This window comes from Chrysemys picta, chromosome 17, assembly GCF_011386835.1.
Source record: "Chrysemys picta bellii isolate R12L10 chromosome 17, ASM1138683v2, whole genome shotgun sequence".
In the NCBI taxonomy this organism is placed as follows: Eukaryota; Metazoa; Chordata; order Testudines; family Emydidae; genus Chrysemys; species Chrysemys picta.
Window position 1 is genome coordinate 25683144 of NC_088807.1, and position 12957 is coordinate 25696100.

General features: G+C 61.1%; 1 protein-coding gene across 22 annotated transcripts in view; it reads right to left on the reverse strand.

Moving 5' to 3' along the window:
- Positions 1-696: 696 nt before the first annotated feature.
- The window catches only part of WNK3 (WNK lysine deficient protein kinase 3), a 63905-nt gene continuing 51644 nt past the window's right edge, over positions 697-12957 (reverse strand). For 21 of the 22 annotated variants that reach the window (XM_065571189.1, XM_024112215.3, XM_065571186.1 and 18 more), the window contains 5 exons: positions 12486-12928; positions 11319-11530; positions 8566-8667; positions 6001-6203; positions 697-5138 (listed from right to left, as the gene is read on the reverse strand). In XM_065571189.1, the coding sequence (XP_065427261.1) occupies positions 4809-5138; positions 6001-6203; positions 8566-8667; positions 11319-11530; positions 12486-12928 (1290 nt within the window). In that variant the 3' untranslated portion in view covers positions 697-4808. Of the gene's footprint in view, positions 5139-6000; positions 6204-8565; positions 8668-11318; positions 11531-12485; positions 12929-12957 lie in introns of those variants that run through there. The other variant, XM_065571196.1, reaches the window with a different exon arrangement.

Sequence of the window (12957 nt, forward strand, 5' to 3'; positions counted from 1 at the left end):
CCACAGTGCTGAGGGGAAGGGATTATATTACCCAGAATCCTCTCTGGGAAGGGGGAGGTGCCTCATTGACCTTACCCAGAAACCTCTCGGGAATAGGGGGAGGGGCCTCATTGATTTTACCCAGAATCCTATCTGGGAACAGGGGGAGGTGCCTCATTGACATTACCCAGAATCCTCTTGGAGAACAGGGCAAGGGGGCTCATTGATTTTACCCAGAAACCTCTCAGGAATAGGGGGAGGGGCCTCATTGACATTACCCAGAATCCTCTCTGGGAACAGGGGGAGGGGCCTCATTGACCTTACCCAGAATCCTCTCTGGGAAAGCAGGGGGGTTCTCGATTTGGGCACCTAACGTCCCTGGGCCTCAGGCGGGGCTCACAGCTCAACGCTTGGCCCCGTAGAGAAGCTGGAGGGACGGGGCTGCGCTGCTGTGCTTCACAACGAGCTGTGTCCCTGTTACAAGCAAGTCCTGCCCGGCACAGCTGAGCAGATCGTTTTCCCAGGGGCTCAACCTCACATTAGGACCCTTTTTTTTATCCCACACGGGTCTATTCACGTTGGTCGGGGGAGGTGGTGGGCAAAGGAAGTGGAGATTTTTTTCCCTGGGTCCCGTCCTCCCCACTCCTCCAACCCACACACTCCTGCTTGCTGCTGGGATGAATTGGAGATTTATAACTATCAAAAAGAAACAAAATATTAAAAAACGAAAATCCAAATGTATTTCAGGTTAACATAGTTTTCACCAAACATTTCACCTTTACAGAGTAAGAACGTGTAAAATGAAGGACAGACAGACTGCTGGGTTTCAGAAACGAAACAGCCCAGAATGCATCATTTTAACGACTTTTAAATAAAACACCTTAAAGGGACGTTAAGAATCACGCCCCGCGGAACAATGCCAGTGGCTTGGCTTATTTTGATGGCTTAATTGGGGACACAAATAATTCATGAGGGTTGTTTCTGTTGACAAAACAAGCATTTCAAATCGTTGCTACTGAAAGGCGGATCGGCGCTCCAGCTTTCACATGCTTCACCAAAGATCCCAGGTCAACTGTGCACTAAATCGTATTTTCATTCATCCAGCTGAATTCAGGGGGGGATCTGCCACTCAAGAGAGCAAATGCGATCGCTACACAAATAATTAACTTAGAAAACGGAAGATCAAATGTCACTTTGAATCCATAAGACAAGGGGTGGAAATAAAGCAACATCGGGAAATCGGAGGCTGGATTCAAACGGCACTAAAAAAAAATAAATGAGGTAGATAAAACCAAGAGCAAACGTAAAAAGCGCCAGGTTCAGCAGACTGTCTCCCAAACCAGCCTGTTATTAAAATGATACATTCGTTACAGGGGATGACGACCCCGGTACACTTCCACCTGAAAGAGTCACAGCAGGAAAATAAAAAGTTTCTAAAAAAAAAATTCACATTTGTTTATCACCTTCAAATCCTTCATGCTGGATAGAAACTAAAAATGCCACGTGGGGCCCGGAGAGCTCCTTGTTACATTACAGCAAACGAAAATCTGAACCGTTAAATACAGACCGAACGCTGCTACCGACTCTTTTGGGGGGTGGGGGCGTGGTTGGGTTTGTTATCAGATTCACAGCGTCTATGTCTAGCGTGCTGCTCAGACACTTCAGGATAGGGAGGGTACATCTGGAGGGACTGCAGTCTTCCAAGGACTTGTAGTTTGCCCTAGGAAACAGACACCAGTGACTGGTCCATACAGACATAGGTGTTTTCCCAGTCTACCTGCAGTCATTTCTGCTGTCGGGCCCTGATCTAGGACACCCTCCCCTGTTGCTGTTTAAACCCTTCCTGAATCAAAGCTAGATTCCCCGTGTCACTAAGGGTTTGTCTGTGCATGGGCTCTTCCCAACTGTTCCTGTCCCTGATTACTCACACACTTCAACTTGTGCTTTGCTAGATCAGGGCCAGAGCGCGCAGAAATTAGCAGGGTCAAAGCCCAAAGCATCCTCCGGACCTGATTTTATACCACTCTACCTGTGTCAGTTACAGATACGATACCAGTCCCACCCCTCCTGTAGACACGGGTCTCCTCTTCCTACAAGGGAACAGGCGTACCAACAGACGCATGCGACGGTGTGCTTTCACTCTACCTGTGTCAGTTACAGATACGATACCAGTCCCACCCCTCCTGTAGACACGGGTCTCCTCTTCCTACAAGGGAACAGGCGTACCAACAGACGCATGCGACGGTGTGCTTTCACTCTGCCTGTGTCAGTTACAGATACGATACCAGTCCCACCCCTCCTGTAGACACAGGTCTCCTCTTCCTACAAGGGAACAGGCGTACCAACAGATGCACACTACCGTGTGCTTTCACTCTACCTGTGTCAGTTACAGATTCAATACCAGTCCCACCCCTCCTGTAGACACGGGTCTCCTCTTCCTACAAGGGAACAGGCGTACCAACAGACGCACGCGACGGTGTGCTTTCACTCTGCCTGCATAGCGCTCGGATTTCTGTCCGGTTTTGGTGTCAATTACAATCAGGTCCCAGAGTCTTAGGCCTGGGTCTACAGAAAATCCCTCCTGCTGCAGCCTTGCAAGGGCAGACAAGCCCTTGATTTCCCCTCCCGACGGAAAACCAATGGCTGTTTCGTAGATCTGTGCTTTGGGGAAAGGAAGAAAACTAAGGCCAAGCACCTCCCATTCTCCTCCAAAGGGAAAACAAAACCAGACTTCGTAGTCCAAGTGCCTGCGCCGTTTGAGTCTTGTTTTTAACGGAGTGAACACAACCAGCCAAGAAACAACCGAAACGTCTTAAAAACCCCCCAGTGAGATGAGAAACGCTGTTCTCGGGTCTTCACAAACTCCGCTTGCTATCTGCGGGTGGATTTGTTTTCTGCACGTGTTCGCTATAAAAAAGTTAAACCCACTGGTGTCAAGTCACCCTCGGGTGCGCGCTCCTCCCAGTAAAACTCTGACCCAAATCCTAGGAGACAGCAGATATAAGGCAATGCAAGTGGCTGTGGGCAGACGGGGTAGGGGGAGGCATCTAATGGGACCGGGTTCGCACCTCTACCTGGGTCCATGTCTAATGCTGTTCTAAGCGGGCTTTTCAGGGTGGAGCAGAAGCATTTGGCACGCCTGAAAAGTTCCTATCTGACAAAGGGCCCAACAGACTCGAAAGCCACCTGGCAAAGAAATGTCTGTTTGAAACTCAGGAGGCAGAAAAGGCCACGAGACAGCAACGCCGAGGAGAGTCGGGATGCGTTTTGGCAAATGATTTGAAGTCCCTGTTCCTACCACAAATCTAACCCAACCCCACGTGCTAAAATCCTGGCGAAGACGACAAGGAACTGAAGCCAAGCTGGGCGCCGGAGTCAGCGAGCCCATCAGGTGAGAGGGAGAAACGGGATTTGCTGCACTTCACGTAAACCAAAATCTCCATTAGCCTCAACTAGTCTCTTGCTGTGAAAGCTCCCTCCTAGCATAGCACAGCAGGGCGGCCATCGGGACGTGCTCGTCTACAACCCCCGGCCTCGGAGGCCGGCTGCAAAGGGAAAGAATAGTGAAAAGAAACAAACCCACTGAAAGTGAGCGGCTTTGAATGTTCTCCAAATCATAGAGCCAAGTCGAGTGTGTGCGGGACCCCAATGTTGTTCGGGTTGCTGGGCTTAATAGTTCAGAGCCCAAAAGGGGCCAGATATGAGCTATTAGATCAAAGCCAGGATGACACAGGATGAAATTTTCAGAAGGGCCATTTTCAAAAGAGACATAGGAGTTGATTTTCAAAGGTATTTAGGAGCGTAAAGATGCAAACAGGCGCCTACCGGCACAGTCACAAAGCAGGTTAGGCAGCTAAATTCGATTGAAATCAATGAGTTAAGCCGCTAAACTGCTTCTACCTTTGAAAATCTGGAAAAGTCCCTTTCGAAAATGGGCCTTGAGGCAGTATTTTCAAATGTGCCTAAGACAGAATAACATTGGGAGCCAGTGCTTCCGAAAGGCTGGCTTTTCAAAACGAGGGCAGCTGGAAAAGCACAGGGTTTGGGTAGGGCCCAATTCACTGCAGCACCGAGGTGCGCACAGCCCTGTGTCCGTGTCTAATTTTGCACCTCCAAATCTGTGTCCCAGATTGGGTGACTGAGATTGGAAGAGATTTAAAATAGCCCCCTCCCAGCAACTCCCCCCACTCTGCAAAAATAACCAAACCAGAGCTCATTTCAACAGGAAACACACAACTCCCCAAGCATCTCTCAGCTGCTCAAATCAAAGAAGTGTGCGTACGAGGAACAAGGAAATAGATGCTGGCTTTGCACGGAGCTGCCCTGAATCGGTCAAGGATGTTCCCGACCCAGCGACAGTAAACCCCAATCCCCCTGGCTCAGGCTTGGAAGGAGGCTCTGTAGAACTCGGCAGAACCTAGCTGCACTGAGCAAAACATTTGTTCTTTCTAAACTTCCCAGCCGCGGCTCAAACCAACGTGAGTTCTAGGAGCACTTTTTCCATCAACTAACTTAAAAACCAAATCAGAAACTCCTCCCCACCATCACGGCTGCCATTGAGAAGATGCAGGCGGACAGCTTCTCCGCCAGAGAGGGGTGAAACGGAGGTTTCTTTTCGAAGCCATCACGTCTCGGGGGCATGAGACGCAGGAGCCGAGCTCTCCAAAGCTGGTTACAAAATGCAAATCAAATCAAGTATTCCGGGAGGATAGGAACCGTGCCACAAGCCATTGTTAGCCGAGCCAAATCGCCTCGCCTGGCAGACTGGGCATCTCCACACGGTTTGCAGGCCACGACGGGAGTTTTGCCTCCAGCTCCCTGCTCCGGCTTCATTTGGGACCAGGCGGGATGGCAGCTGGGTTAGGGACCGGGGAGGCCGGGAATCCCAGCATGCTGCCCCCTGGCTGGAAGGGTCCGACGGGCGGGGAGGGGACGACCAGCGACTGCTGAGCCATCCCCGAAACGCCCCCCCACTGCACTGGGTACGCCGCCCCTGCCATGGCATTGTACTGGCAGGCGTGGGGCACTCCGTAGGGCGGCAGGACACTGGGGAAAGCCGGGAGGGCCAGGCCGGGGGGCAAGGAGGCCGGCACAGTCCCGCGGATCTGGGAGAGGGAGGAAATCCAGGTGGAGCTGTAGCCCACCGATGCCGATGTGTTCTGAAAGGGGAGGGGGGGAGAGAGCAGTCAGATGGGTCAGCAAATTCCGACCCCGCTCCCCCCACAGCGCCGGGGACAGAACCCAGGAGTCCGGGCTCCCCGCCCCCCCCCCCCCGCTCTAACCACCAGTCCCCACTCCCCTCCCAGAGCCGGGGAGAGAACCCAGGAGTCCGGGCTCCCAGCCCCCGCTGCTCTACCCACCAGCCCCCACTCCCCTCCCAGAGCTGGGGAGAGAACCCAGGAGTCCGGGCTCCCAGCCCCCCCTGCTCTAACCACCAGTCCCCACTCCCCTCCCAGAGCCGGGAGAACACAGGAGTCCTGGCTCCCAGCTCCCCCTGCTCTAACCCACCAGTCCCCACTCCCCTCCCAGAGCCAGGGAGAGAACCCAGGAGTCCGGGCTCCCAGCCCCCCCTGCTCTAACCACCAGCCCCCACTCCCCTCCCAGAGCCGGGGAGAGAACCCAGGAGTCCGGGCTCCCAGCCCCCCCTGCTCTAACCACCAGTCCCCACTCCCCTCCCAGAGCCGGGGAGAGAACCCAGGAGTCCTGGCTCCCAGACCCCACTGCTCTAACCCACCAGCCTCCACTCCCCTTCCAGAGCCAGGGAGAGAACCCAGGAGTCCTGGCTCCCAGCCCCCCCTGCTCTAACCATCAGACTCCACTCCCCTCCCAGAACCAGGGAGAGAACCCAGGAGTCCTGGCTCCCAGCCCCCCCTGCTCTAACCCACCAGCCCCCACTCCTCTCCTAGAGCTGGGGAGAGAACACAGGAGTCCAGGCTCCCAGCCACCCCCCTCTAAGCACTAGACCCCCCTTCCCAGAACCAGGGAGAGAACCCAGGCGTCCTGGCCCCAGCCCCCCCTCACCTCACAGGCTTTGCTCCAGCTGTCCCCGTCCAGCCGGTGCTGGTTCTGTTTGATCTGGTTCAGGCTGGGTTTCAGAAGCGCGTTCCCGACGGCCTCCTTAGTCCAGTCGTCCACCAGCTTGTGCAGGTCGTCGGTGAACATCCCCTTCTTGCTGACCGGGGACTGCTGGCAGGAGGCGGCGCCGCTGACGACGCACAGCTGCTCTGTCGGGGAGAGGGGCGTGGGGGAGTTAGGGGGGCGAGGGGCAGGGCACACACAGCTCCCCCTGCTGGCCACGGCAGCGACGCGCTCGGCGAGCCCGCGGGCCCCGACTACCCGCCGGCTGAGGACTTGGCCTTCACGCTGCCTGGAGACGGGGGCCAGCCAGTGAGGCGGGGCAGGGGTGGGATCTGGGATCCACCCATCCGTCTGTCCGTCCCCATCAGCATCCTCTGTCCGTCCCCACCCGCGCCCCTCCGTCCGTCCGCCTCCCCAGGAGGGAGGGATAGCTCAGTGGTTTGAGCGTTGGCCTGCTAAACTCAAGGTTGTGAGTTCAATCCTTGAGGGGGCCATTTAGGGAACTGGGGCAAAACTCTGTCTGGGAATTGGTCCTGCCTTGAGCAGGGGGTTGGACTAGATCCCTCCTGAGGTCCCTTCCACCCTGAGATTCTAGGATTCCTCCATCCATCCCCCTGACACCTCCTCCAACCCCTTTATCCATCCCTCGCATCCCCATCCAGCCACCCAAGAGTTTAATGCTGACGCCCATCCCCACAGTATCTGGGCGACTTCCACGAGAAATCAAGGGCAATAGCGAGGGCCCTAGCGCTCAGACGGGAAGCTCTGCGGGGGCAGGGGATTTTTTTTGTTACGGGTTTGTACAGCGCCTGGCGTGGTGGGGTCCTGGGCCGTGGCTGGGGTGCCTAGGAGGTACCGTATTACACCTAATAGATACTGTACAGCACCCGCTGCGGTGGGGTCCTGGGCCGTGGCTGGGGTGCCTAGGAGGTACCGTATTACACCTAATAGATACTGTACAGCACCCGCTGCGGTGGGGTCCTGGGCCGTGGCTGGGGTGCCTAGGAGGTACCGTATTACACCTAATAGATACTGTACAGCGCCTGGCGCGGTGGGGACCTGGGCCGTGGCTGGGGTGCCTAGGAGGTACCGTATTACACCTAATAGATACTGTACAGCGCCTGGCGCGGTGGGGTCCTGGGCCGTGGCTGGGGTGCCTAGGAGGTACCGTATTACATCTAATAGATACTGTACAGCGCCTGGCGCGGTGGGGTCCTGGGCCGTGGCTGGGGTGCCTAGGAGGTACCGTATTACACCTAATAGATACTGTACAGCACCCGCTGCGGTGGGGTCCCGGGCCGTGGCTGGGGTGCCTAGGAGGTACCGTATTACACCTAATAGATACTGTACAGCGCCTGGCGCGGTGGGGACCTGGGCCGTGGCTAGGGTGCCTAGGAGGTACCGTATTACACCTAATAGACACTGTACAGCACCCGCTGCGGTGGGGTCCTGGGCCGTGGCTGGGGTGCCTAGGAGGTACCGTATTACACCTAATAGATACTGTACAGCGCCTGGCGCGGTGGGGTCCCGGGCCGTGGCTGGGGTGCCTAGGAGGTACCGTATTACACCTAATAGATACTGTACAGCGCCCGGCTCAGGTGATCAATGCTGCCACGGCAGGGTCCTGGGGTCTCTCGTGCTCAAACAGCAGTTCAGCCCCACTTTCAATTAATGCCTCTGGGCTCGGTGCCAGGCGGAACTCGCTGGGCTAAGCAGGGGCCAGACCGCAGCATCCAACGCCCCGCCCGGGAGACTGGCGGGGCAGCCCCAAGGCAGGGGCCAGACCGCAGCATCCAACGCCCCGCCGGGGAGACTGGCGGGGCAGCCCCAAGGCAGGGGCCAGACCGCAGCATCCAACGCCCCGCCGGGGAGACTGGCGGGGCAGCCCCAAGGCAGGGGCCAGACCGCAGCACCCAACGCCCCGCCTGGGAGACTGGCGGGGCAGCCCCAAGGCAGGGGCCAGCCCGCAGCATCCAACGCCCCGCCTGGGAGACTGGCGGGGCAGCCCCAAGGCAGGGGCCAGCCCGCAGCATCCAACGCACCGCCTGGGAGACTGGCGGGGCAGCCCCAAGGCAGGGGGCAGCGCAGCAGATAAGTACAGGGTGCAGGGCCCAGACGCGTCCCCGAGCCCGAACCAACGGGGCTCTGAGAAGTGGGTTAGACAGACAGAACCAATTGTGGCCAGAGAAGTCGATTACGCAGACCCAAGAGGGGCCAGAGGAGTAAATCGGACGGACGGACAGACCAACCCGCCAGCTAGAGGAAATTCCCCCCGGGCCAGGCTAGCAGGGTCTCTTCATACGGGCTCCTAGCTCACACAAAGCGTCTCAACGTGCTTTGCAAAGGGGCGCCAGTATCGTCACCCCAGTTTCACAGATGGGGAAACCGAGGCACAGGGCAGGGCCGAGTGACTCATCTGAGGAGCCGGGAACAGAACCCAGGTCTCCCAAATCCTAATCTAGCGCTTTAGCCCTTAGCGTGGGAACTGGCTCAGGGGCGCAGAGGTACCTGGGCTGGGCTCCCCCGGGGCGCAACTCTGATGCAGCAGGCGGGCCTGGATGCTCAGGTGATAGTCAATCATGGAGGCGGCGGTGGTCGTGCAGCAGCACTCTGTGTACGGGAGAGATGGAGTTAAAAATCCAGACGTCACCCTCTCGCCGTCCGACCCGTCGCCTCCCGCCCATAACCCTCTCGCCGTCCGACCCGTCGCCTCCCGCCCGTGACCCTCTCGCCGCCCGACCCGTCGCCTCCCGCCCGTCACCCTCTCGCCGCCCGACCCGTCGCCTGCCGCCCGTCACCCTCTCGCCGCCCGACCCGTCGCCTCCCGCCCGTCACCCTCTCGCCGCCCGACCCGTCGCCTCCCGCCCGTCACCCTCTCGCCGCCCGACCCGTCGCCTGCCGCCCGTCACCCTCTCGCCGTCCGACCCGTCGCCTCCCGCCCGTCACCCTCTCGCCGTCCGACCCGTCGCCTCCCGCCCGTCACCCTCTCGCCGTCCGACCCGTCGCCTCCCGCCCGTAACCCTCTCGCCGTCCGACCCGTCGCCTCCCGCCCGTGACCCTCTCGCCGTCCGACCCGTCGCCTCCCGCCCGTGACCCTCTCGCCGTCCGACCCGTCGCCTCCCGCCCGTCACCCTCTCGCCGTCCGACCCGTCGCCTCCCGCCCGTCACCCTCTCGCCGTCCGACCCGTCGCCTCCCGGCCGTGACCCTCTCGCCGTCCGACCCCTCGCCTCCCGCCCGTCACCCTCTCGCCGTCCGACCCGTCGCCTCCTCCCCGTAACCCTCTCGCCGTCCGACCCGTCGCCTCCCGCCCGTCACCCTCTCGCCGTCCGACCCGTCACCTGCTGCCCGTCACCCTCTCGCCGTCCGACCCGTCGCCTGCCGCCCGTCACCCTCTCGCCGCCCGACCCGTCGCCTGCCGCCCGTAACCCTCTCGCCGCCCGACCCGTCGCCTCCCGCCCGTCACCCTCTCGCCGTCCGACCCGTCGCCTCCCGCCCGTCACCCTCTCGCCGTCCGACCCGTCGCCTCCCGCCCGTAACCCTCTCGCCGTCCGACCCGTCGCCTGCCACCCGTCACCCTCTCGCCGTCCGACCCGTCGCCTGCCTCCCGTCACCCTCTCGCCGCCCGACCCGTCGCCTCCCGCCCGTCACCCTCTCGCCGTCCGACCCGTCGCCTCCCGCCCGTCACCCTCTCGCCGTCCGACCCGTCGCCTGCCGCCCGTCACCCTCTCGTCATCCGACCCGTCGCCTCCCGCCCGTCACCCTCTCGCCGTCCGACCCGTCGCCTCCCGCCCGTCACCCTCTCGCCGTCCGACCCGTCGCCTCCCGCCCGTCACCCTCTCGCCGTCCGACCCGTCGCCTCCCGCCCCTGACCCTCTCGCCGTCCCACCCGTCGCCTCCCGCCCGTCACCCTCTCGCCGTCCGACCCGTCGCCTCCCGCCCGTAACCCTCTCGCCGTCCCACCCGTCGCCTCCCGCCCGTCACCCTCTCGCTTTCCGACCCGTCGCCTCCCGCCCGTCACCCTCTCGCCGTCCCACCCGTCGCCTCCCGCCCGTCACCCTCTCGCCGTCCCACCCGTCGCCTCCCGCCCGTCACCCTCTCGCCGCCCGACCCGTCGCCTCCCGCCCGTCACCCTCTCGCCGCCCGACCCGTCGCCTCCCGCCCGTCACCCTCTCGCCGTCCCACCCGTCGCCTCCCGCCCGTCACCCTCTCGCCGTCCGACCTGTCGCCTCCCGCCCGTCACCCTCTCGCCGTCCGACCCGTCGCCTCCTGCACGCCGCCAACCCTGGGCTACAGCCTAATCGGGGGGGGTCAATCGTCCCCACCCCACTCCATCCAAAGCCCTGCTGGGGTGACCCTGGGCAAGTCACGGCCTTTCTGTCCCTGTTTGTCCAGCTGTACAATGGGGATACGGATACCAGCTTCCTCTGTAAACGCTGGCAGATTACATCGGGCGTATGTCCTTACGGGTGAGAGTCATTAACCACTGGAACAATTTCCCACGGGGCGCGGCACGTTCCCCAGCACTGGGCGCTTTTCAGTCCCGGTGGGCCGTTTTCCTAAGGGGTCAGCCCCCGGCCTGGGTTGGTTCTCAGCTACGCGTCCCCCTGGGGGTACTCGAGATTTGCCTGGCTTTACAACAGGCTCCATGAAAAGCGCTAGCGGAGCTAGTACCCGCTAACGTCCCCCGGACAAGGCCTTGGTCACACCGACCTGGCAGGACAACCGTTCTATCCCGGGGGCTATTTCATAGCGCCATGGTACAGATGTGAACCTCGGCTGCGGCTGGGACGCTGGGGTATTTCTGGGTCTGATTTTGGAAGCAAGTCGATTTGAAGCGAGTTGAAACGTGGGGGGACACAAGCCAAATCAGCCTCCTGAGTGGGGGCCGGCCGTCTGGAACGGTTGAGAGCCCCTGGGATGGATGATCTGCTCTGAAATCCATGCACCTCGCTAGGAGCCAGGGGCCACTGTTCATAGGTTTGGCTGCTCCAACTTCCAGCCCTGGCCTGTGGGAGACGTTCGCCTGCTTCACCGAAGAGCCCGTAAGCACACGCAGGCGGCATCGAGCCAGAGGGACCGAGCTCCCGCAGTCTCTCACACTAAAGCCCAGTTCCCAACCCTCGGCTCATCCCCAAGACTCGTCTCTGGCCGCTCCCCTTCTAGCTCCCCCGTGCAGCGCCCAGTCCCTTGCGATCCCCCCCGGAAGGCCAGAAGGGATGGGGGCAGCCCCACGCTGGCCGGGGCTCGTTTCCTGGCTTACCGGTGGTGACGATACAGTTCTCGGCGTGTGTCAGGACCGGGGGCCGGACGCGCAGTTTGCTTTTGAAGGAGCGAGGCCGGCGGGGGGAGGCGGGCTGCAGGGACAGCTCCGACAGCTCGGGCTTGCTGTCTTTGAGGGCATGCAGGCGTTTGTACAGCTCCTGCAGCTCCCGGCTCTGCTGGGCCTGGAGCGTCACCACCTCCTGGACGTGTCTGTGGGGCAGGAAAAGCCGTCAGCATGGCACCCCCACACCCAGCGAGAACTGGTACTGCTCCGTGAGGGGGACCTGGGTTCTCTCCCCGGCTCTGGGAGGGGAGTGGGGTCTAGTGGTTAGAGCAGGGGGGCTGGGAGCCAGGACTCCGGGGTTAGAGCGGGGGGGTGGGGGTGGGAGTCAGGACTCCTGGATTCTCTCCCCGGCTCTGGGAGGGGAGTGGGGTCTAGTGGTTAGAGCGGGGGGGTGGGAGGGGAGTCAGGACTCCTGGGTTCTCTCCCCGGCTCTGGGAGGGGAGTGGGGTCTAGTGGTTAGAGCAGGGGGGCTGGGAGCCAGGACTCTGGGGTTAGAGCGGGGGGGTGGAGTGGGAGTCAGGACTCCTGGGTTCTCTCCCCGGCTCTGGGAGGGGAGTGGGGTCTAGTGGTTAGAGCAGGGGGGCTGGGAGCCAGGACTCCGGGGTTCCCCCCCCAGCTTTGGGAGGGGAGTGGGGTCTAGTGGTTAGAGCAAGGAGGGGCTGGGAGCCAGGACTCCTGGGTTCTTTTCTTGGTTCTGCCACTTCCCCGGCCTATGCCTCTGTTTTCCCTGGTCTGTCTAGCATATTTTGACTGAGCTCTTGCCACTCCCTAGGTGCCCAGCGGGACCCCAATCCTGACCTCTAGGCATTAGAGGAAGAACAGCGAAGGGTCCTGACAACACGCTCCCGGCTGGCTCTGAAAGAACAAAGCAGGACTCGCCTGAGTCTGCACAGAGCCTGCGCCGATCGCTCCGTGACCCGGCCTGAGCCAGCGCTGCCCTGTACCTCCAGCCCAAGCCCCTCTGCTCGGGGGGCCAGGCCACCCCCCCCCAGCCACGGGCTGGACGTGTGGCAGGAGAAACCCTGGGCGAGGAGAGCCCTGGTCCTGCTGCAGGTTGAGGGAAGAGGGTTGGGCTGGCCAGGGCCGGAGACGGCCCCTTACTTCTCCCGCAGCCGCTGCAGCTCCACCTTCAGGTCCTCGTCCTCGAGCTCGGACTCGTCGTCGCTGCTCATGGGCGAGGAGGCCGAGAGGAAGAGGGAGCTGCGGCGCTTGGCCCCGTGGCAGGCGCGGTCCTCGGGTGCCGGGGGGCGCCGCTCCCCGCTGGACCCCAGGGTCTCCCCCGACTCCTCAGGGCCCAGCTCGCTATCGGAGCTGGCCTGCCTCCGGACGGGCCCCTCGGCCCACGGCTCCGTGCTGCTTCCCGTGGCCGACAGCTCCTCCGGCTCCCGCTCCGGGGTGAGGGAAGAGGTGTCTGTGTCACAGGCCGGGCTGGCCCATGGGAGTGACTCTCCCGGCGGGGGGGTGCCTGGATCGTCCGTCTGACGCTCCTCCGCCCCAGCGGCGTCAGGCCCGGCGTCTGCTGGCTGCTGCGGCACGGCGGTGACCTGGGACGCACAGGGATGGGCAGCGTTAG